A 25052-nucleotide genomic window follows, 5' to 3' on the forward strand; every position below is an offset into this window, starting at 1 on the left:
TAATGTTCCCATGGCAGGCTGAATTCCTTTCTTTTCTGAAGATTTTGATAAAATTGAATGATGAAAGAAGTTAAATTACTTACTCTCTTTAGTTTGTTTATGTTGTTTTAGGCTACATGTAGCCGTTTAAATAGTTTTTGTGGTAAGAAATAAACAGGGATTTCCTATAAATAATCATTTGCCGATGATTAATAAATGCCGATGTGTGGCAAATTACATCCACGTGAAAGTGCTTTATTCATTTGCGCATTAAGCTATAGAAACTGCAGGGGGCTCATTTATAAAATTAACTTGCGTGCATACGTCAAGTGAAGACCTGACGTAGAGCGACGACCATTTCCACGGTCAAATCGAGTCATGTTTAAATTTTTTAAATCACTAGTTTAGAGGGAGCGTCACGTGCATATTGCGCCCGACAATAAACGGCTTATTTTTGTGAATTATAGGCAAATGATATTTGAATATATTCGAACTCTAACTAATTACAAAAGCTAATATTCAAACTCAATTTCATGGCACTTTTGACAGCTTTAGTTCACTTAAACCTGACCTCTAGTTAGACATTTTTAACAGGGTGAACTTTTTTTACAGAGTGAACTTTGTTTTCTGCAAATATATTTGCGCATATCCATTACATGTACCAGTACTCATTGAGCAATGCCTCCTGAAAGGATATGCATTGCTCACTGCTTGCATTTTTTAACAACAATCAGGGTTTATATTAGATACACAATACATTATTTATATGAATAATATATTATGTTTCATGCCAAATTTCGCAACTTCATTCCATTAGTTGTTTGCTTTTATGAATGAGAGAGGAAAAAAAAGTTGTCTCATGAACAACTTTTCCCAGGAGTTCGTCTCCAGTGTGATAGGACCTCTTACAGCTCAACATGAGTTTTGACCTGAAGGACTGGGTTTGGCAGGAGATTGGTACGCATCACTGTATGTGTGATAAAGATCACTCCCTTTAACTCATTGTTCTTGCAGTGGTTCTTATACATTACTGTAACAAAGTTATTAGACATTTAAGAAAATAAGTGCTGTGGACAAAGGAATAAATAGACTGCTAGCTTCTCTTTTTGTTTCATCTAGACTTAGCACCTTTGGAGGTTGTTGACCTTGCAACCTCTGTATTTGTGATTTGTCCATTATTGTTTTTCTTTGCTGTTGTCTTACTTGAATTTTTTCTTTCTTTTATTGATTGTTTATAGTTTTGTTGTTGTTTTACTTTGTCCCTTTTTATATATTTGTATGTATTTTGTTCTATGTGGACCCCAGGAAGAGTAGCTGTTGCGATGGTAACAGCTAATGGGGATCCTAATAAACTAAACTGAACATGGTGAAGGCCTGAGCCGAGGTCTCTGATAACATGCTTACAGTAAACAGCACTGCTTCAAAACCTTCATGCTTCAGTTAACCACCTTGGTAACTCGCATAGGAGCTCCAGCTATGTTCATGCACCTCTGATCAAATCGCAACACATCAACTACAAGTAGCCTAAAAGGAGAGACACAAACCAGATGCAATCCCATTTCTTCTCCTCGATTTGTTCTGTCGAAGTCAGCTGTGGTTTGAATAAATATTTGATTAGGCATACTTCTCCCTCCAGCGCAGTTGGAAGTGTCACCGGGTGTAACCGCTCAACCTTTCTGAACGCTGAACCCACTCAATAAATAGCGAGAACTTCTCTAAATAGCAAAATTGAAGTAACCCTCACTCCAGTTCCGTTAACACAACTTGTATGTCTCTTTAGTAAATGTGCTTTTCTTCATTCTTTTTTTTTTTTACACTTCTTTAGGTAGTTTACACAATCATTTCAGTTTAGAAATGAAGCTGGCCTAACAAGAAATGAAGAATACTGTGCTCTCTGTGCTGACTAGCATCAGTTGCATATTTATGTTGCCAGCAAACTTGGTGCAGCTTTAGATTCCTGTTGCGCTTTCATGCAAGATGGCGTGCTTACTCACCTTACTGTGCAAATATGAAATTCCTCAGTTTCAGTAGTGTGTTTTTAACAGTGTCAGCTGTGGTAAGTGACCGTGAAAGACTCTGTGCTAGCGTGTGATTAGACTGGTAAAGGCCTGTCAGTGAAAGAAAGGAGTGTGCAGGTCAATGCCTGAGCTCCGCCATTGGGGTTGTTATTGAAATTAATCAGAAGTCATACTAAAATAAAAGAGAAACAAAGGGCCTGACAAGAAAGGTTTTGGACTTTTAAAGCAACAGCTTTAAAGAAAAATGTTTTTTTTTTTTTTTTTTTAAATGTTGATGAGGTGTTTCGTGAGGCAAGAGGAGGTTGTACCTTGTGCCATTTGTTTGCAGTTTTATAGACATGTTACCTCCCATGCCTATCCAGGTAATGCTGGCCAAGGCTGGTGCTGTGGTGGATTGAGTGATTTCTGTTGAGTGTTGTCTATCGTAGAATGGGTCAGTCGTGTGATAAATTGGCCATCATCAACAGCTCTCTGTGGGTCATGCTTTTCACTGAGGCTTTGCTACACTGGAGAGCACTGCTCATTCGAGTACAGCTTACTTGACAGACAGTAAGAAGATCTTCTAAGAAGAGTGTGCTCCAGTGAGTGTCAAGATGAGGAGTTATATAATTTACAGATATTACTTTCTGTTGTCTGCCATTAAATAATGCATGACACTAATTTTCTGAAAAAAATCTCCAATTGTATAGATTGGTCTCACGGATATTGAAAAGATAAAGCATAATTGAGTATTCCCTTTACTTTTTCCTGTTTCACAGGGTTGAATGTTATAAATATTCAGGGTCAATCAGAGCCTCCTTGTATGTATTGTTGGGTGAGACTATAGTGCCCCTGCAACTGACCTCCGCAACATGTGCCCAGTGCATCTATTTGCAGTTACTGCTAGGAAGTGGGACAGGAGTGTTTAGAACATTATTGACTTTTCTGAAAAGTCACTGTATTGCTTTTGGGAGCCCCAGACCACCAAAGGGTGGAGTGTTTAGGGAGGACCGGTAAACAGCCCCATCATACCCCTTGGCTCTGTGCTGTACAGGAACACATCATTAGTCCACTTACAGTACCTTGGCAAAGGAGTAGGCGGTCGTCAAAATGGAGCACTCCTATCCAGCTTTGGCAAACTCTTTTCTCCTCAAGGCTCCTCCAGTACACTGCTTGTATGCCTTAGGAAGCCAGGATGCACAGGGTTGCTTTTGTCTTCACCCCCCCCCCCCCCATGTGAACGTGCTCCCCCGAGTTGCATGACCGAATTTCTGACACGGACATGGCAAGAGGACGAATGGGGTCAGTGGGCGGGCATGTTGTAGAAGACCCAGGTGGATGCTGGTTCACATTGGGAGCAGACGGCCCAGCCTTTGAGCTGCCCTGTGCTGTCAGTTGTGCCTCTGTGCTCATCATGGGAAACTGAGCTAGACCGGTTGGCAATTAAGCATTTAATAGGCCTGCTCGGACAAAGAAGCTGTCCTGGCGTGATTTATCACGTGGACCAAATCTGTGTGTATTTGTTTAAGATTTATGGACTTGCTCCTTTTGTTCTGCCATTTGTAGGCAGGACCACTGAAAGATTTATTTTCAGAAATGAACATGAATATTGTGATTAAAATACCGGTTTAACCTTAAATGTTTTGTCCATATATGGAATTTTTATGTGATATGTTGGCTGTTTGTGACCTGTAAGCTCGTATTTTCCCAGCATTCCATCAATGGTAGGAGTAGGACCCCGTCAGCACTGCAAACGTCCAGATTTTACTGAACATTCCGTTGTTTACAACTGTGGTTTTCTGGAGCATTAACTTAATAATGGGTCTGACTGGTTGATTTTACATGCTCATTTGTGGCAGTCGGTTCAAGTTCAAACTTTCTGAATTCTGACTGATAGCCAGGTCAGTATTTTTTTCTGGACACATGATAAATCCCACCTTATAACTTTAAAGTCCCAGCTGATTGGTTAATAGTTTAAACGTTGAAGATTGACATTTCAGACTATATTCATGTTAGTACTTACGAGTGTGCAAAAAAGTTTAGTTTTGGTAGCAGAGAACAATGCTGAATACTTCTGACGTGATTTACACAGCATCTGTTTGCTCAGATCTCTTGGCCTCATCGACAGCGGCCAAGTGACATTGATGAGGATTCAGAAAATATAGCTTTTAAAGATTTAATTCCTTCTTCTACTGGGACTGGCAATTTATTAAGTGATTCAGTACTGTCAAGTGTTTACTCATGTTTAATGTTTAAAACAAAGCTTCTTGGATTAATCTGGCACCACTTGCAGTATGATGATATGGCATAGTTAATAAGAGGTTAATGAAACCTTGTTTTTAATGGAGTGATTGACAGCTAGTGGTGCAATTGACACATATGACATGACCGTTCCAGATAGATTAGGCAGGCAGAATGTCCACCCTCCTAATCGATGCAGGACAAATATTAACGTTATGTTAATTCTTTAAAACAGCCAGGTAATACTTTTAGCAGTGATGAAAATCCTACCTTCACGGTACAGTTGAAGGGTACTTGTTTTACAGTAATTTATGGTAACATTCTTAGCCAGTGTAGCTCAGAGTTGACAGAATTTTTCAGTATAGAAGACCTATGTGTGAAAACCACTACCTAACCCATATAATTGAACCCGGCTATGTTGCCGGTTCCATGTGTGAAAGGGGCTTTGATGTGAGAGGCAGCAGTGACTATCAGAGCAGCAGTGGTCTTTTTCATTGCTGCTTGAAGACTATGTCTATTTAGACACAGTGCTACTCATCATGCTTTGTGCAGGTATTCATAGCTAATTCATTGTTGGTTCATTTACAGTCTGTTCTGAGCCTTACTCATGTATCCTACATCCTGAATAATGGCACACAACAATAAACAGACTGCATCCTGCGTTTCACCTAATGCAGGTTGCTCGCTGCATTTTTGCAAGGCTTGTACAATTTTTTAAACGGTGTACACATCCACAAATGTGGTGTGTTGCCTGTTCCTAGAATTGCAGGCATGAGTGCAGTCTGTGTTTGTCATATCTGTCCTAAAGGTCAAAACTGGGTTCAATGGCCGATTTGTCCTGCTAGCTGCAGTGTATTTACTCAACAAAGGCATACAAACAAGATAAAAATATTCACTCTGTTTATTTTGTTGTTCTATCACAAGGGCCCAGAATCTTTAGTGTTGAATATGAAGAGCCCAAAACATGGAGAATGCTTGTTTTGTGCATCTAATTGAATGCAATCACCAGCCTGTTTTTTTAAATTTTATTTTGTTGTGCTCTATGGCCTTTACCAATTATTGGTGCTCTCTGCATGTTTTTTGATAAGCAATCCTCTTTGTCAAGGTCCTGGTGGATATGCCAAGTGTTTGCGCAGCAGGTGTAGGCCTGGGAGTTGATGTTGAAATGTTTGATTTGTGAACATTGCAGTGGAAGTGCAGAGAAAGTGTGTTGGTCTCATTGTACCCTCAAGGATAGCGGCTAAAATGACAAAAAAGATGATGACAGAAGATGTCTAGCCCTCAGGAGATTGCTGTTCTGAACAGATTCTCTCCCACCTCCTGGTGCAAGGCGAGTGCTTCTATGTCTATTCTTTACCTGTGTCAACCATCTGCTGAGGTAACAGGGCCTTACAGGCTGGCTGTTGGGAAGGAAAAATGTTTGGCCTTGCTGGCTTGCAAAGGGCCAGTAGTGAGTGTGTTTGCTTCCAAAGAGTCAAGAGTAGCTTTCTGGCTGAACCCCACTGCCTTGCGTCTGCCGTATCGCCCCCCCCGCCGCACCCCCCACCCCCAAGGGTTTTTTGGTTTTATTCTACCTTATGGTCAAATTGGTGATTGGCTGGCTTGAGACTATAGATCGAGAGGTGCTGCTGTGGCGCTTCCTGGTCTAGTATAGTGTTTATAATTGTGTAGCACCAGTCTTTGGTTCTATGGGGAAGTGTGTCCTCGTTTTCTATTTTTATTGTGCAAGCAAAATGTGCAATTTTACCTTTGTCCTCATGGGGTGTAAACAGTGTAAATAGTTTTATGTGTTTAACACTTTTGTCTTGGCACTGTTATTGAGAATCCAAAATGAGCCATCTGCCTAAATAATTGGCACAGGGTAGGAGGCAGAAAGCCCCAAGCTTCCTACACAAAATTCTGTTTCTTAGTCCATATACCCTTGTGAAGCTGGCACGAGATTTTCAACTCTTTGTTTATGCCAATTTCTGATTTTCTCTGGGGAATGTAGGCTACTCAAGTAAGTTTACACTTGTTGAGAAAATAAAATATAGGTTAGTTTAATAATTGTTTCAATTGCAGTGACGGAACAGCATGCAATGAAACAATTTGTCAAGCCTCTCTCAAGGTTGGGACAGTGCGTTAGTGATTTCTAAACTAAAATTTAACAGTTGGAAAGCTTTCTATGGTTAGACTTTTGGCTTGTACAGCATACATTTACATTCATGGTACTGTGATACAGAAGACTTCTGTGTCTGGAGCACGGTGGCCGACACCCCTTTGTCTCTGCCTGTAATTGTAAAGCCCTTGGAGCTCTCTTCAGCCCTTAGACTGTAACCCAGAAGTCTTCTCCAGCTCGGGCATTCAGAAGCAGAAATGAGGCTGCACACGAGGAAAAACCCCGGCCTTGAATCGGTTCCCTTGTTTTCCCTTGGTGCAAGATCCTCGTTGCTGCACAAGGCCAGCATTTGTGACTGTGACATCTGCCGCGTGGGGATACAAGTGGGGACCTGTCCAACTGCATGGACAGACTGCCAGGAGCGGCAGCATTGCAGTGAAAGAAACATTTTAGAGATTGCACACATTTAGATTTAACCTCTGAAATTCATTCCTCGTACACACCAAGTGGATAGCAATTCGCTGTCACATTGTGTACTCCAATACACTGTTTACAAAAAACACTTCTGTGATTTAGCCTACATTCATGCTGACCTAGAATGTACTCAGGCTGTGACTTCTAGACACTGGCTGTACTTACAATTCTGCACTCCTATGAAAGTAATAATAATATTCTTCTATGAAAATGCCTGACATTTGTGTCATCAAGTGTTTCTAGAATGTTACGCCAAGTTTTTTTTTTGCAGCGTGTCCTGTTCGTGGCCCCATTGCAGTGTACAGTGAATGGGACATTGCTGGAAACTAATCCTGACTAGGACATTTCTGACAGGAAGGAGATCTCGTGCAAGGAGACACTGGTGCCCTGGGAGGGAGTCAGCAAAAATTTTGCTGCCTTATCGCACAAGAACATTTCCAGCTTGTAAATTATGCAGTGCCCCGGTGTAACCTGTTCTAGATTAGTGGTAAACAGAAGTGACTGAGGACAAGCAGCAAATCCATGCCTCCGCAGTGTTTTAGTATGTCCCTTTTGTCACGTCGACAAGAGTGCAGGTCCATTGTTCTGTGCGTGCGCCTTTCAAATGCATGTCCGGAGGGTTTGCACATAGCTACTTTGAATGTGTATCCAGACTTGCGTTCTGGGTAATCCAGGCTGTGTTGACAGCGCTGCAAGTCTCGGCAAGAACGGTGGGGCCGCTATTGTTTAATCTGCGCGGGCCATTGTTTGCTGCCAGCGTAACCACGTTGTCGTGATAGGTGTGTCACTCATACAAGACCCAACATACACGAGCCAAGTCCTTGGGGCTGCTTTTCAAGGCTCCATATTCGTCTCTTGTGGAAATGGTTTTTTTATGTTCAAATTCCATAGCACAAACGCAGAGACCACAGAGCAGAAAGATTTAGTGAATCTCTCCTCATGTGGTGGAATATGTTCTGTTTGTCTATACTTAAAGATTCTTTTCAATGTAAATGATGGAGAGGACTATGCGAAATGTACAGTGAGCTATAATGACATTCACATTTAGTCAGTGGCATAAAATGGAAAACAGGGTATAGAAATGATATGCAATAAGCATTTCAATGTAGGAGCTTCTATCTACTGGGGTGGTCTGGTTTTCATGAACCTATGGAGCCATTACTCAAGGCTTTCAAAATGTAGTAAATGGGCTTGCCAAGGTCCTTTAGAAGGAAAGAACACTTCTTAATAAACTGTCGCATTAGTCCTTAAGTTAAAACAAAATTATACCTGTTGATAGATGTAATCCCAGGCCTTGAAATGTATGTTAAGTGTGTTGAGATTAAATGGAGCGGGGGCCTGTTTAGCCTGTAAAATTAGGTGAGTCTAATTGATGGATTCAGGACTAGAGATGAGACTGATAAAGGAATCCTTCGTATGCCACATAAGCAAAGCTTTTGTCTGGGTGATGGCACCGCAGTGTACTGGGTGGGGGCTGCTGGGTGTGTGTGTTTCGTATGCATGAGTTGGCCTAGAGAAAAACTTAGGTACTCTATAGCCGCGTTTCCACCGCAGGAACTATACCCCGGAACTAGGAACCTTTTGAGGAACTCAGTGCGTTTCCACCGCAGGAACTAGGGTCTAAATTTAGTTCTGGGGGCTTTGTTTTACCCCCCAAAACGTTCCTGCTCGGGGGGTAGTACTTTCCGAAAGTACAGGAACCTTTTGGGTGGAGCTTGCAGCGCTGAACATTTCTGATTGGTCGAGTACTCGTAGCATTTGTGTTGTATTTATTTTCCGCCATGTTTGAAAATATGCAGCGGCAAACCAATTTATTTTCATAATAACAAATCAAACTTGTATGTTATGCGGCGCAGTAGCCTACTTTTGGTTATAGCCTGTCAACGTCTTGGAATTATAACGTGTGCTCTTCTGTTCTTTTCTTGCTTTAGTATTCGTTTTATAAAATGCTAAGCATTCGTGCTGGGACAGCATATTACGTAGGCTACCAAAACATTCAAACGGATTAATTCGGTTGCTGAATATTTTCTTCCGGATTTTCTTTGTTAGCCCGTTGTAATTGACTCAAAACGTTTGATACAGTTATGTGAGGTATGTTGTGCATAATTAACATTGGTGATACAGTACAAGCAAACTGGAAATCACCTTCCGCACTTTTTATCCGGGTAAAATAACAGGTTAATTCTAGTAATCTTCCCTTTAGCTTTTTCAGACTGCCGTAATTTTACTCAATTTTACTGCCATTTTTCAATTCCACGAAAAGACCAGGAAGACTATGGACTCATTTATGGTGCATGGTTCGCATCTGGAGGGCACACTTCGCTGCTCGGCTAGCAGTAACTTCGAAGGAAAGCAAACGGTGGCTGTACCACTACTAATTTACATTTTCACGCAAGTCCGAGTTTTCGTTCTATTCTTGTCATTTTGCGATTAGCCTATATGGAATTGACGACGAGAAAGTAATAAAACAGCTAATTGTTTACAACGTGTGCATGTTTTCTGCTGTTAATGATGTGTTGAGAGGATATGAAAATCAATAAATACAAAAGTAACCATATAGTCATTGTTGGTAACCCGTGTATATAAGTGGAATAAACCCTCCGGCTGTCCCGGTTATTAGAAAATATGTAGGCTACTCGTGGTAATATGGGGTTACAGAAGAAATCATATGACAGATGGACCGAACAACGTCAGTGGCTAATTTGCCTAATCTTCGCGGTACTTTAGACCCCGGTGGAAACGCAGACAACATGGCTGAAGGAACCTTTTAGTTCCTGGTACGTAGTTCCTGGGACTGAAAGTCCGGTATTTGGTGAACGCGCTTTTGTGTTGTATTTATTTTCCGCCATTACCCGCCTTTTGAAATATGCACGGCAAACCTATTTATTTCATAATACTTCAAATCAAACTTGTATGTTAGCGGCAGTAGCCTACTTTTGGTTATAGCCTGTCAACGTCTTGGAATTATAACGTGTGCTCTTCTGTTCTTTTCTTGCTTTGTATTCGTTTATAAAATGCTAAGCATTCGTGCTGGGTACAGCTATACGAGGCTACCAAACATTCAAACGGATTAATTCGTTGCTGAATTTCTTCCGGATTTCTCTTTGTTAGCCCGTTGAAATTGACTCAAACTTTGATACAGTTATGTGAGGTATGGGGTAGTTCTGCATAATTACATTGTGATACAGTACAAGCAAACTGGAAATCACCTCCGCACTTTTTATCCGGGTAAAATAACAGGTTAATTCTAGTACTCTTCCCTTTAGCGTTTTCAGACTGCGTAATTTACTCAATTTTACTGCATTTTTCAATTCCAGAAAGACAGGAAGACTATGGACTCATTTATGTGCATGGTCGCATCTGGAGGGTCACACTTCGCTGCTCGCTAGCAGTAACTTCGAAGGAAAGCAAACGGTGCTGTAACACTACTAATTTACATTTTCACGCAAGTCCGAGTTTTCGTTCTATTCTTGTTCATTTTGCGATTAGCCTATATGTAATTGACGATAGAAAGTAATAAAACAGCAAATTGTTTACAACGGGCATGTTTTCTGCTGTTAATGAATGTGTTTGAGAGGATATATGAAAATCAATAAATACAAAAGTAACAATATAGTCGTTGTGGTAACCCGTTGTATATAAGTGGAATAAACCTCGGGCTGTCCTGATATTAGAAAATAATGTAGCTACTTCGTTGGTAGTATGGGGTTACAGAAGAAATCATATGACAGATGGACCGACGACAACGTCAGTGGGCTATTTGCCTAATCTTCGCGGTACTTTAGACCCCGGTGGAAACGCAGACAACCATTGGCTGAAGGAACCTTTTAGTTCCTGGTAAAGTAGTTCCTGGGACTGAAAGTTCCGGGTAATTTTGGTGGAAACGCGGCTTATGCTGTACTTCAAGGTCCTTGAAAACACCTTGAATTTTTTGCATTAGAAGGCACCTTTGGAATGTGCAGGTAAGCATTGCACAGGTTGCTGTGGAGGAGTGAAACGGATACGTGCTTGTTTGTTATGTGTTTGGTCTTATGGAACAGTGCGTGCGAGCACCCCACGTAGAAGGAACCAGTTTCCAGCCTCAGGCATATATCAGGCCATATCAGTCACTTTTTCATCAATGTATTAGCAATGTCTTGTGGCAGACTGACTACTTGAGAAACACCAAAGACCAGATCTAGGTTGCTCATAATATGAATTATGGCATTTTGTTTTATTTCTATTTTTTGGTAAAAGGCAAAAATGTAAATCTAAACAGTGATATGTACAGTCTAAACAGTGATATGTACAGTGACATAAATAGGACTTAGACATCATATTGTGACCTGTATACTATATGTTTGTCAATAATATCTTCAGCAGGTGTTCTTTTTTTTCTCTCCAAAAATCTCTTTGCAAGGCCTGGGGATGTGTCACTTGCGGATTTCTGAACAGCCGTGGGGGATGGTGTGGAACAGATACCAGCCCACGTCAGATCTGATGACGAAGCTGTTGGTCAGATGCGCATTTTGACGTGACGTGGTTCACCATGGTGATTTGCACCTTTCACCTCAATAACCCGCTCGTTTTTATTAGCAGCTAGCACGCAATGGCTGCGCAGCCGGAAACACCGGTTTGACAGAACCGCAGGGCCCTGTGCATGGCATCACAGTACGAGCCCAATTAAAGCACTGCTGCCATGCCGGCACAGAAATACTAATGAAGGTTGTGGCCCCAGGGTTCAGGTTTTCAGCACTTCCTTTCATTCATTCATTCAGCTATTTGTTTCTTGCTGCGAGTACATTGCGTATATGAAACTTGTGGTATGCACAAACATAGGTGGTGGCAATCTGTCATCTACGCACCATCCGCACAGTCTTGGGTGACCGGTGGTGCTATGATTTGTGGGATTACAAGCTAGAACATTGGCAGGTCCTGCAGGAAGTGCTGGGGGGCAATGCTTGCCAGAGAGGAGGGCCTTACAAAATCAAACCGAAGACGCAGTCTGATGAGGAAATGTATGACTTGCTTCCAAGCCGCAAAGAAGTCGTACATCACTAGATTGGCTTTGGGGTCCAGTGCTGCGACAGTGATGCTGAGCTTTGACATGTGCCAGGAGCGTAGTAGCTCCCTACTCATGACCCCATATATGGCACATGGGGAGGTCCGTCCAGGGGCTGGCATCTGACTTTGTGTTTTGGGGATGGTGGGACGGCAGGGGGGTTTGGAGAATGGCTGAGGGAGGGGGAGCATTTGGCAATGCTTGGTGGGGGTGGTGTGTGTGATTCTTAGTATTCTCTAATTAGGCCTAAACCTAACCTCAAGCAAGGCCCCATGCTTTCACTGCCTTCGCAACTCTTACCACAGCTGCCTCTCTGCCAACTGCAACATTGTTATCTGTTTGTATTGCAAATTGGCAACATGTAGCCTAATGGGGGCTGGTTGCGTATGTGAAACGCACTTGCGTGTAAACATTTTCCTGGAATTTGATACCATAAAACCAGTTTGTCAGTACTTTTTTTGGCAACATGGGCCATAAGCAAATTGAGCAAGCCCTCAGGTGAACAGTAGGCCCTCTTTTTAGGCAAATAACTTTACAATACTGTGAGCCTGCCCTACTTTCAGAGATGTGCTTTGTCAATAGACTAATGACAGTTACTTCTGATAAATTATTACAAACTTGTTTATGTGGGGCTCCAAATTGAGGTGGTGATTCAAGCCATTGACTCAACCAATGACTTGCATTGCTGGATAAAACTTGCTAGTTTTTTAGAAAAAGTAATCAAAGGAACTGTAAGTTGAAAGTTTGCTTTCCGTAAATTCTAAAAAGAGCACATCTGTGGTCAAAGCTTGGAAATCACAGTATCCCGCAGTAAACACACTATTTTAAACTACCTTTTCCTCTTGTTCTTTTCAGTCCAGCAGAAGGGTATCTGCCTCTTACTGTTCAGAATGTTAGCATCATTCGCCTGTTTTTAAAACATGATGGTGGCACATCACGCTTCTGTTTTGACAGCTTGGCGATGCAACAGTTGATTCGGCCTCTGCTAAATGTTCCCCAGTCGCACTGTGGGTGATGTCTACTAGTTCTCCTCATCAAGACAAAAGGAAAGAAGGCCAAGGATCTGATTTAGCCAGGGAACGTGCTACGCCTTAATTGCAGTTAAATTAATGGGGCTGCCTCTGGAGCTGACATGACCTAATTTGCAATGGCTGTCAAAGCGATCTTGTCACTACAGTGCGCTTTCCAGGCTGCTCATACAAATGTCTAATGTACTTCTACGGAGCAAGAATCACGGTCTCTGTCATAGCCTGCTTTCAAGAAACCAGCCATTTTGGATCTCTTTGGCTGCACGTTCAGTCACCCACCCCCCGAGGTGCAGATCGGGTTCGTTCTGTGTGTTTGGTGGTAAAGCCCGTTACAACGGCACTGAAACTTCACAACCCAGGAAAGCCCAAGATATCCATGACTGACTCTGGTTTATTTTTTGCTTTCCTCACAAATGGCCTCCAGAGATTGGCTGGTAATCTGCAGCAGCTGAAGCACATTATAGCGTGGGAATGTAAGGAGCTGCCCTCAGAGTTTCTGTAGGAAGGACGAAACTAACCAAAGTTATGGCCACAAACTGCACAGGTTTTTTGGGCCACCGAGTGGTCTGCCTGGTCATGGTGTACCCCTGGGCATTTAGTCAGGGTGGGGGCCTGATCATCCTGTCAAATCCTGACTCAATTCTTGTAATTGCCCATGAAATGGTCCAACAATGCATGTTGTCCACTGTCTGTGAGAAATTACCCCATGATCACGATGTAAAAGTTGTTCCGGAATGTTCCACTCATTAACTGATGCTAGAGGAGTGAGAACCTTTGTTCTCTGCAGCTAATGGGTTCCGATTTTTTTCCTCACGTTGCACCAATATATGCACTATGAACGTGTGAACAGGAAAAAAACACATGAAATTAGATGGGCCACATTCATATGTGGAAATAAATCTGATCGGAATCCGATATCTGCCAATTAGGGATGTTCCGATTTGTGGATCAGTATAGACTTGCACTGTATTTTGTGGATTGGATATCGGCTAGGACATGCCCAATATGAATCTGATCCTGTCTGATGCTACAATACTTATATATTAATTCTTGGTGGTAGGAAGACTCATTTAAATGCACAGATCGGAATTTCCGTTCATTGCGATTTGCACGTCATTCAAAATACGATATTCTTATTCATTTTTGTATTTAAATAATGTGCAAGAAGACTGTATGGCTGTGTCTGTGTGGTTGTGTACTTCCATATTATTAACCTAACCTTTGTGTATGCATGTGGTTGTTTCAAGTGTAAGCTGTGTTAACACAGGCATTGGATATGGGTCAGTTGGATATAGGCAAAATCGGAACTGGGCATCAAGACCTGCTGTGTAAACGTTGCTTCACTTGCATTAAACCAGCACTGTTTTCAGGTAATGTTGTGTCTGGACTTTCTGTTAATGTTGTGTCTGCTACAGTTTCTATAAATGGGAGGCTATGTCAGGTCACTTCTTTCACTGACCGTTGTAGTCCCTGTGGCTCCCCAGGCTCCATGACCTCATTGGCAATGATGTCACCCTTGCTGGGGGCATGGAGCGACAATTGCGAGGTGCAAGAGCTGTCAGAGGGGTTGTGTCTGTGCTGCAGGGCTTGAAATTTGGCATTTGGAGCTACTTTTATTGTGTGCATACCCTTTGTATACCATTATTTTGCTGTTCAGCTGCTGCTTTTTAAATTGTGCATTCATTTTTCTTTATTTCCTAATTTCCTTCCCTCAGTTAAATCCAGATTGCCTGCAGCCAGTTGACAATGGTATAATCCCATCTGCTGAGCTGCATATTTACTTAAGCAGAGGACTGCCGGAATATGTAGTTCAGTTACCCAGATCCGCTACCCTGCCAGTTATACATAAGATATTTTTCCTCATTTCAAAGGTGGTTCTGTTGGACATTCTGCACTTCATAGACAGTACCTATCGGGTCGTTCATCTTTAAGCCACAACTGGCCATAAAAGTTTTATAGCTTTTCCGTGGGAAATGTTTCCTGAAAAAGTTTCTGGAGTCCCAGCAACTATACTTCTCGGTCAGCATTATGAAACCAGTTATTGACTTCTGAACAAGCAATACTTCACGTGCCCGGTGTGGAAGTTTCTAAGGCACGGGTTGTACCTTCATAAAGATTAGCTCTTTTTGTGTTCTGTTTTGAAAGTTCCCTTCTGTATCGTCTGAATAATACCCAGTTCTCTGTGCTGGTCTTTCTGCCTCGGTCCTTGTGTGACAGGGAGCGGAACAGCACGGGCCTTTGACTGGCTGTGGCAGGCAGGGCGTCAGTGGTTATTTAGGGCCGTGTCCTTGTCCGAACAGAGACGATGCACAGTGTCCAGAGAGACCCGGAGATTTTCATACTGCTGTCACAACGGGAATGTCATCCGCTGTCATCATCATGCCCGCTCTGCCTTGGGCATAGTAGTTTCTCCAGCGTCCATATGGTGATGTAGCTATTGAGATGTCTGTTGTAGCCTATATCTTGTGAGTGGTTTTAAAAGGGACACGGTGGTATGTTGGTAGTGTTGACAGCTGTGCGTTAGATGGCATTAAAGATTATGACCCTCCAGACGTCACCATCCTTAATAGATGAGAATTGGGGAGAGGCTGGGGGGAGGGGGGGGTCCCACTGACACACAGATCGGGTTTCCATATTGCTATAGCGGAGCTCAATCTCCAAGGTGGGGTTAGTTGGCAGTTGTTTTGGACAGTTGCTCCCCCATGAAAACAGTATCAGGTTCTGCCTCGTATCCAGGGAATCCTGAGAGCCAACTGGGCCTCTGACCAATCAGAGGGCTGCTGATAGACAACGTGTGGGTCCAAACACCATCCAGTAGTAGTGGAAAACAAGCATGTGCCGTCTAGTCATCTGAATCCAGGCACCCTTTTGAGGCAGCTGCTCGCTCCCATGCATGCCATCTTCAGATTTTGTCTAATATTACATCCTAACTATGGACAAGAGCAGCTTGACCTGCCTTCTATCTGTTAGAAACGGTAAAGAGGATACCAAACATTCAGGTGCCTGTTAATAAACAAGCCAAACGAAGGCAATACCGTCATGCTACATTTGGTTATTGATAATATATTTCCGTTGTATGAAGGTTTATCTCCACTAGATGTTGAGAGGTTTACTGTAGTGTCAGTAAGGATTATTTCCTCTTATCTTATTTTTAAAAACCATTTGGCAGCCATATTGACAAAATTAATATTTCAGGCCTTGACCCAATAGAATCTGAGATGTCAAGTATTGTGTATCCTTCCTGTAGCCTATATCCTTACTGTACTTGAGTCGTACTGTTCTGTACTTTGGGACATGTACTTTTTTGAGTATTTTTAAATAGCAATACTTTTCCTTGAGTGGATTTCAGAGTTTTTACTTTACTTTTTTCTTCACTTTCCTTGTATGGAGTCTGGTACATTTTCAAAGCCATGTTGCACAATTTGGTTATTTCATATCATATCAGCAACTGATTTGGGGCCTGCTCTGCCCTTAGCCTCAGTTCTTGTGCCTAATCAAGCATCTGCATATTGCACCACTGGTCGAGTTGCTTAACCTAGATGTCACTGTAGCTAGTCAGGTATAAATTAATTTAAATCATACTTTTTCAGGCCACCATCAGCAAATTTTATTTTGCAGTCTAGTTTACCTGTCTGAAGGTAACAAAGTTTTAATATGGATGCAACTGCCAGTGAGAACAGAAAACAAGATGAACATCCCTGGCCTGGCTAGCAGAGCCTGTCATATTTTCAAAGGGGTGTGTAATTCTACAGTGTTTGCTCTGACTCCCTAGGCTCGTAGATTCTCTCTATTTAAGAATTCCTCTTCTTGAGGAAACATGCAGAGGTAGGTAAAGATTACGTCATATTATTATTTGCAAGAATTTGCCAGCCAACTGAATACAGCTAGCTAGCACGTTAGTTAATGTGAGAATTTTTCAGTGGTAGGATAACATGCCCCAAAACTGGGTTCAAGTTCAAAATGTGAGAAATTGGGACCCGTAAAATCTAGTAGCTTTTTAAATTTAAATATTAATGTATTCAAAATATTTGAGCAATAGTATTTTGGCTTTTATCTAGCACTTGAGAAGTCACTTTCCCTTAAAGCAATCATGCCCCCTCCTCCGATGTCGTTTGTGTTTGTATTGACAGGGTAGTGCCACATACCAAGGTCCTTCTCTGAGTCTGCAGAGGAACAGAGGAAATGAGCAGTCAGGTTATTGTCACTTTGGAGCCACCAGTATTTTGGCAGTATGTCACCCTGAAGAACTTTAAAGATCAATTATAAAATGTATTTCTGTCTAGTCATCTGTCAGTGACATCTACAATATGATTTAATCTTGGGTTGGGTGTTAGTACATTGAATTGCCAATGCATAACATGCAATGTTGGTAGCCTTAAGAAATCGCACCAGGAAAGTGTTATCCCAGAGTGGTCCTGCCGTTAATATTGCATGAACACTTTCCGATGGTGAAATTTCATCACTTGTAAAAAGCTTTTTTTTTTTTTTTTTTTTTTTTAGATCAATATGAGATCTGTATTCCTCGCCAATGAGGCCATTTTTAGAACCCGTTGTCTTTGTATTTCAAAGCTGTATGTGGTGATGTTTAATGCTCGATTACACTTAATATGGTAGTGTTTTTATTAATATTTCCCCGGACCTACTATTGAACAACAAAGCTGGCATAAAATCTTTGCCATCATTAAAATTCTTGTCTGTGGAGTGTCCTCCAATTTAAAACGCAATGTTTTCTGTGAGTGTTTGTGTGTGGAAATAGCAAAACCATGGAACTGGAAATATGAAGTCACTTAATAGGGCTAATTATGGTGGCCAAAACATCCAAAGCAATGCACCATTATCACAACACGAAGGCAAATTGGAAAACACATTAACAAATTACAAAACACAAATATGAAAAGACGACAACAAAAAACGAATACAAAAGCATGAAACAAGAAAATAAATCTCTGAAGCACTACGACAAGAAAAAACACCATAACAAATTGCAATACAACTGCAAAAACATGACAACACTATAGAAACGTGCTGCATTTCAGGAAAATGACAACAGAAGTGCATGCTTTCGACCAAAATACAGGTGGCACCAGCCACCGCTGGATCGAGAGTGGGGAGTATCCTCGACTGGATTTAGTAATGGGAGTTATTTCATTTATTTTTATATATATACGTTCTGCTGTCTAAAAATCCTCAGATTCTACATGTTACATGGTCTGGTGCCACCTGTATTTCAGTCTTTAGGGAACACTTCTGTGGTCGTTTTTCTGAACTGCAGCACGTAATGTCATTGTGTTTTCAATTGGCAGTTGCATTGCAATTTGTGTTTTTTTTCTTGTCTGTCAAAGATGTTTCTTTTTTCATGCTTTTGTAATTTGTATATTTAGATTTTCATGTTTGTATTTGTGTTCTGCTATTTGTTAATGCATTTTACAGTTTGCATTCATGTTGTGATATTGTTGCATTGCTTTGGATTCCTTAGCCACCATAGCTAATAGCCAGCACATGCTGCCAGAACAGCTTGTGTCTGTCCTGGCAGAGAATCTACCCTCGTCTGGAGTTCTGCATGTTTGTGGCACCATTCTTCCAAAAAAAACATCAATCGTTCTTACGTAAATGCTTGGTTGCGTTTATAGGTGTTGACTGAGAAGGCCATAACATATGGATAAAAATCATTGTTCCCTCCCAGCGGGAAAGAAATAATGCAACATCAGAGAAATGTGATTGTTCAGAATCAGTAAATAGTGAGTAAAAGCGACCTTGCGTTCCGAGTGGAGAGTTCATCCAAACAGTGAAATGTGTGTGACAGGATAATGTACCTACACTATTACGGAATTGCCAGAACCCTTCCGTTGGAACCAAGCACTCATCTCTTTCTGAAGGGCATTGTGCAAGATTCATCTGACCATGTCACTTTTCTCCATTGATGGGTAGTCCATTGCCTGTGTTCTTTGCAATACTGCTTTTACTGATGTGCATTGCCAGGTGTAATGAGTGATTTGTGGACTGCGGACTGTTCTTTGGTCAACAGTCGCATGCCGTACATTGAAATTTTCACTCAATTAATTTAGTTGCTTACCTGTTTTGCCTTGCACCGACAACTAATGTGTGGACATTACAATCCAAAAGAATGAGCTTCCAACCACAGCTCTTGATGACATCTTTCCCTCAGTTCCAGGCCTGCATTAATTTGACTATTCTTTGTGAAACATTAGAAAGTTGAACTGTCTTCATTACTGAAGCTCCTGCCAAGCATACTCCAATAATGACCTCTTTCTTTCAAAGTCACTGAGGTTTTGTCTTCGAGCCATGCTAGCAATTATAGGCAACCAGGCCTGCCCAGCATTTGACCCTGACCATGATGGGATGTTATTTGCTTGTGCACACGCACCCACACCCACGCACGCACGCACACACAGATGTAGGCTATATACTTATTTTATGCATTGTTTTATGAGAGTCAATAAATATGGGTTGGTTTCAATTTGTGGGGTTTTCAGTGGGGTAATGTTTTGGGGTAAGATTTGTGCTATGGTTGTATACGGAGCCTTTTGAGGGACTCACACACCCACGCACACACACACACACATCAAAGGAGTAGGGGAATAGGATAATGAGTTTGAGAGAGCAGGGTGTACTGCAGTGCAGTGATAATCGCGGATTCCCACATCACAGCTATTAATAATGGCTCTGCTATTCTATACCTCAGCCAATCATGAGGGTTTGAGCATCCAGAGGCCAGCGTTTGGGATATTTATAGGATGGATGGGGAGGGTCAGAGGATTTCTGTCCTGCACCCAAGAAATGGGTGAAAAAATACAAAGATGCTCCAGCTATGAAGGAGGGGAGCAGGCTCAGATGGAGAAAATGGCTCAGCCTGTTGCACGCACGTCTTGATTGACCGTTTGTATTTTCCCAGTGAATCTGTTTGACCTGATTTATAAGCATCCTAGTAAGCCAAGAGGTGTATGTTGTAGTTCCACCTTTTAAAGGGAGAGTTTGGTTCCAAAGCAGGGATATTTTTTCTACTGAAAGAGCTGAGTGTATAATTTGGTGGCATGTTCGAGAGCAAGAGAGCTCATCTGCACAGACTGCAGCAGTCGCCACGGAAACGGGTGGCTTCAGCCACAGAGCAGCAAGCATCGAGCTTCCTTTCACTGCCATGATGAAATCAGACGCAGTGACACACTGAGTATATGATATAAAACCATCTTGCTCTAGTTTCTCCAGTTTGTCCACTCCCCTCCACAGAGAAATTGCTATGTAAAAAGTAATCAAGAAAGATTTATGGGTTTCTTTGTCCACAAAACAAATAAGCTCCCATCATTCATGTACTGTAAGTGAAATTCAGTGTATTTCACTAGAGAAACAAGGCTGGCCTACACTGTGTGGCTGGTACAGATTCATGGGATTAAGGGATCGCTTGGTCTGGGTTACTGACAGGCCAAGAGAGCCAGTGCGGATCATTCTGAGGAACTCAACCTTGGTACCAGAGAGTTCTATTTCCCTATTCATAAAGTAGACAGCGGTCCCCTCATCCCGTTTCAGTAAGAGCTCAAGGATAAGGAATTAAACCATTTTAATTATTCCACGTGCCAATTATTGTGTATTAGTTTGATTTCCGTTCATCCCAAGTCATTAGCCTGTGGTTATCTCTGTGCTCTGTACGTACTTGGATGTAGGCTACATGACACAAACATTTTATTTTGTAGCCAAGTGAAATGGCTGCTCTGACAGCGCAGCCCACAGATGACCTGGTACCTGGGAGAAAACTGCCTTTTTTTGTGGCACAAGTCTGCGAGTCTCCTCACCAAAAAGTGAAAGTACCCCGCTTCATTGCATGTGGAATGACACTGGTCAGGCCTCTGGATCCAGCCTGTGATGAGTGAGACGAGAGGACGAGGGTGGAGTTGCCAGAGCGAGAGGGCGGGGGTGGGGGGTGGGTTCCAAATTGTAAGGAGTATTTGAGGATAAACATACGGGGGTCAGTGGTAAATGGGGACTTTAAAACGAGGCATAGTGGAAAAGTCGTAAATATTTTCTTTATGGGAATCGGTCAAAGAAATATTTTGGCAGAGAAAATGAGGAACAGTGTGCATTCAGCAACATAACTGAGGGAGAACATGTGTGAGTCAGAGAGAGAAACAGAGAGAGACGAACCCGAACCAAAGCCGTAGCTCTTGATAAATGCCGGTTGTGTGGATTAGAGGGAGTGGCATTTCACTGCAGCATAATCTCCTGTGATTTAAAAAAGTTCAGCTTTCTTATTCATTACTGAATGACGGCCTCACACTAAGACTGGGAAACATTACTGTGGTAGAATTGTTGTTCCAGATCTTACTGAAAGAAAAGCTTGTAATAGCCCCCAATCCCCATCCCAAAGCAACAAGCAGTTATTGAGGGGGCTAATTGAATAAGTGTCGCTGGCAAATTATGAACTGCTGTTTAAAAACAAAGATGTCTGTAAAGGAGAGCCTTGCTCTTGGAACGGAAGGACTCTTTTTTGACACTGCAGACGGTTGGAGGGATGAACAGTGTTCCATCGATTAAAGAAAGGGGTCGTCTGTCTCCGGAAGCATAGTGCATAATGTTCAGCGTCTGGTTTGAGGCATGGAGCAGTAGACCAATTGACTCCAGACTGTTGATTGTTCATGTTGTGACTAGCCGTACCAAATCAAAAACAAAACCGCTTTCAATTTGAAAACGAGCAGGGGAGTAATGAAACAGTGTTGTATGGTGTTGCCTGGAGGGAGCTGACCTTTGAAACCTGACCTCTGACTGTGCACTAAGTATTATTGGCACCTGGCTTTTTTTTTTTTCCTGGCAAGACCGGTATTTATGTGTACTTTGATTCCCTGGACATATTTCTGGGAAGCAGACTGTTAATTCTGAGCATTTCCATTGTATATTTGTCTCTGTGGTAGCAGCATTTTATGTCGAATGCCTTTGTGTGGGCTATTTCACAGCATTATTCACAGAATGTGGTTTCATAAAATGAAGTAGAGCTTGATGATGGGATGTTAAATATTGGATTGATGCAGTCTGAAAGTGTTTTGTTGCGCTTGGTCAGTCGCTGCCGAGGCGGGCCTGCAGTCTGTCTCGGAGCCGGACCCTTTTGTCTGTGAGCAGGGCGGCCTCTTTTCACCTGTCCCAGAGTCAAATGAGCCAACAGAGCCACAGTCATTCATTTGCCCCTGAGGGCAAAGAGCACAGCCACGGGTGTCAAGATCAGCCAAAGAGGATAAGGTCAGGGGGGCAAGGTTCCCCATGTCCCTCTGCCAGATCTGGGAGGGGGGTACCGGGGGTCATCGCACCATCTTTTTTTCTCCTCATCTTCCCCTCAGGAAGGCTGAAACGGAAGCACAGGAAGTCGTTTCCCGTGGAGATGAGTGGCATTTGCCCTAGGCAGAGTCTCAGTAAGCAGTCCGCCACTGTGGTCACCCAGGGCTCCCCGACAGCCGCTACACAGTGATACAAAAGTCCCGTCAGTGTCCCTAAACTCAGCCTGACCCCTCTGGAGTTTTACCAGCCTCGAATTGGGCCCTCAGTTCAGAACGGCACGAATACTTCCCCTTTGATAACTTCCATTCTCTACAGATTAGATATCATCAGGTTACAGGAATCAATTTGCATGTCTTCTTCATCATTGAAGTTATGCTGTCAAAGTGTGGGGTACAGTATTTCTTTACTGATTCATTGTGGAGGGAGCAATATTTTTCAATTTTGCCTTGATGAGGGAGCATTATTTGGTGGTTTGTATTGTGATGGGAGTAGTATTTTGCAGTGGTGGGCTTTGGAAGGAGCAGTATTTTGCAGTGGTGGGCTTTGGAAGGAGCAGTATTTTGCAGTGGTGGGCTTTGGAAGGAGCAGTATTTTGCAGTCCTGTGCTGTGTCCTACCGAGTAGAATCTACAGGCTTCTGTGTTGGTGCATTGGCTCCTGGGTCGTAGGCTGTCTGGGGCCTGCGGGGTCCAGAACACAGCAGTGCATTAATGGGGTTTCCCAGCGTTGTGCTGAGACGGGACTGGCCTGTTGATGAGCTGGGGGCAGCCGTGGAACAATGGCGCAGGGAGGGAGCCCTTGTCAGCAGGACAATGCGCACGTCTGCGCAGCCAGGGGTCGTACAGCTGTCGGGTATGACGGTTTTGTGCTTCAGGGCAGTGGGGCCATTGTGGAGGTGTTCCTGAAGGAATTTTTCAAGCATGTTTTGACACTGCACACCCCAAGTTCCCCACCCCCTCGTCTTGTCTGACCGATGAGGTCACTGGCCTTGTATCATTTTCACACTAGAGCCCTGTGGTTGCACTGAGGTGGCAATCGGCTTTAACCGCATTACCTCAGATTTTCTCCAAAAATAGTGTGTGTGTGTTAAAACTGGTACAGTTTTGAGAAAATGACCGTTGTGCACAAGCTTAGCCTAAAAGAAAATCCATCTCCATAGCCATTTTGTGTTTTTGGTGGCCTTGTGTTTTGGTTGTATTTTGCAGAGGGGATGACTGTTTAACTGTGACACATTTTTAGTATTTTGCCAAAATATGCAGGATGAAGGTCTGTGTGTGTGTATGAGAAAGAGTGTCTAATGAGTATTTGGTTTTGTTTTTCAGGAGGCACCAGGGACATTGGCTCTGCGCTGACCAGGATGTGCATGAGACACAGGAGCATCGAGGCCAAGCTGCGGCAGTTTTCAATGTACGCCTCTCATTCTACTCCTCTCCTTTCGCTGCGTGCCATGTATTTACCCTGCAGTAAAGTTTTGCTTATTGTGGGTCAGTTAAAATAATCCAGAATGTCTACAGCCTTTTGTTTGCGGGGGTCAGTTTCCTAACATTTCTCATGAGAAGTCAGAGAAGGCGAAAGTGAACGGGCCGAAAGTTCCCAGCATTCCTGCCGCAGGGGGCCGGCCCGGTTCTCTCCATGTGTCACCCACATGCAGAGGGTTCTAATTTTAGGAGGTAATTGGGGAAAATTCTTTGCGTCTCCATGGCGGTGCCATAAATCATGGGATTGTGGTCAGGTCGTTGGGTCCCCCTGGAAAAAAAAAAGCAGTTTGTGTGGATGGAACCTAATTTTAGTCCACACATCTTGTTGCCCGGCTCGCACTAAGGCCTGGGAAAGCATAACAGTGACTTGATGATGGGCTGGAAACAAAGAACAAGCATGTGTCTGAATGCACAAGCACTGAACACTGAACATTGTAGTGTGGCTACCCCTTTGTTGGTATGCAGCAGGTCCCTCTGTAGACAGCATTTCCAGCTTATGGATTTTCTCTACCAGTGACTTTTTTTAATGAGTGACAAGCTACGAAATCGGGTAGGGACTCATTAAGCGCATGGTCGCCTTGGGCACTCCAAGAGCTGTTGCGCAGCGAGACAAAAGGCCCTTCAGTGTCACTAAACTCTGACCCCTCTGGAGTTTTACCGGCCTTGAACTCTGCAACGCAGTTGGGGGAGGGCAGGAATACTAGCAGTTTGATTACTTTCACCCTCTCCATATGGCGCACATTGGGTGACATGAATCAACTGCACATGAATGATACTTTTAAGAAACAATTCCACGGATATGTGCTGGTGTATTGCAGCGAAATAAATGCATGCCTGTATAGTGAATCTATCAATGATGTAGACAAAATGAGGATGCATGTGCTGTGGACATTCATGCCTAACGCGGTGTACACATTACAACATAATCTCAGGACTTTTTAGTTCAGCCCACCACAACAAAATTTTAACAAATTCTGCAACAGCAAAAAATCCCTTCTGTAAATTACTCAAAGCAAGTGAGCATGGCCATTTTAGTGGATTATTAGGCCACTAGAATGCTGGAAGAGCAGTAAGAACATGGCATCTGTAAATTTTGGTCTGTTTTAGTTTTCAGTCAGTTTCTGTTTGCCCTCTGTACTCTTTTCCTCCACTGATGAAATATTTGTCTTGGTTCTCGCTCTCATTCCATCATAGGGCTTTCATAGACTGCCTGATTAACCCCTTGCAAGAACAAATGGAGGAGTGGAAGAGAGGGGCCAACCTGCTGGATAAGGACCATGCCAAAGGTGTGACCGCCCCTCCTCATGGTCACTACGTACTTAAGCCTTCTGACCACTTTCACGGTCATAGTGCACCTGTGCATTATAACCACCCACACCCTTTTTGCGCTCATAATGCACCAGTGCATTATAACCTCCCCACAGCCTTCGCAGTTATACTG

The 25052-nt window shown here is 42.8% G+C and overlaps 1 protein-coding gene across 5 annotated transcripts in view; it reads left to right on the plus strand.

Moving 5' to 3' along the window:
* LOC135256668 (protein MTSS 1-like) overlaps window positions 1-25052 on the plus strand; it is a 62875-nt gene that overhangs the window by 21366 nt on the left and 16457 nt on the right. For all 5 annotated transcript variants that reach the window (XM_064338670.1, XM_064338663.1, XM_064338688.1 and 2 more), the window contains exons 4-5: window positions 23456-23540; window positions 24806-24897. In XM_064338670.1, the coding sequence (XP_064194740.1) occupies window positions 23456-23540; window positions 24806-24897 (177 nt within the window). The remainder of the gene's footprint in view (window positions 1-23455; window positions 23541-24805; window positions 24898-25052) is intronic.

Source organism: Anguilla rostrata, chromosome 1 (assembly GCF_018555375.3).
Source record: "Anguilla rostrata isolate EN2019 chromosome 1, ASM1855537v3, whole genome shotgun sequence".
In the NCBI taxonomy this organism is placed as follows: domain Eukaryota; kingdom Metazoa; phylum Chordata; class Actinopteri; order Anguilliformes; family Anguillidae; genus Anguilla; species Anguilla rostrata.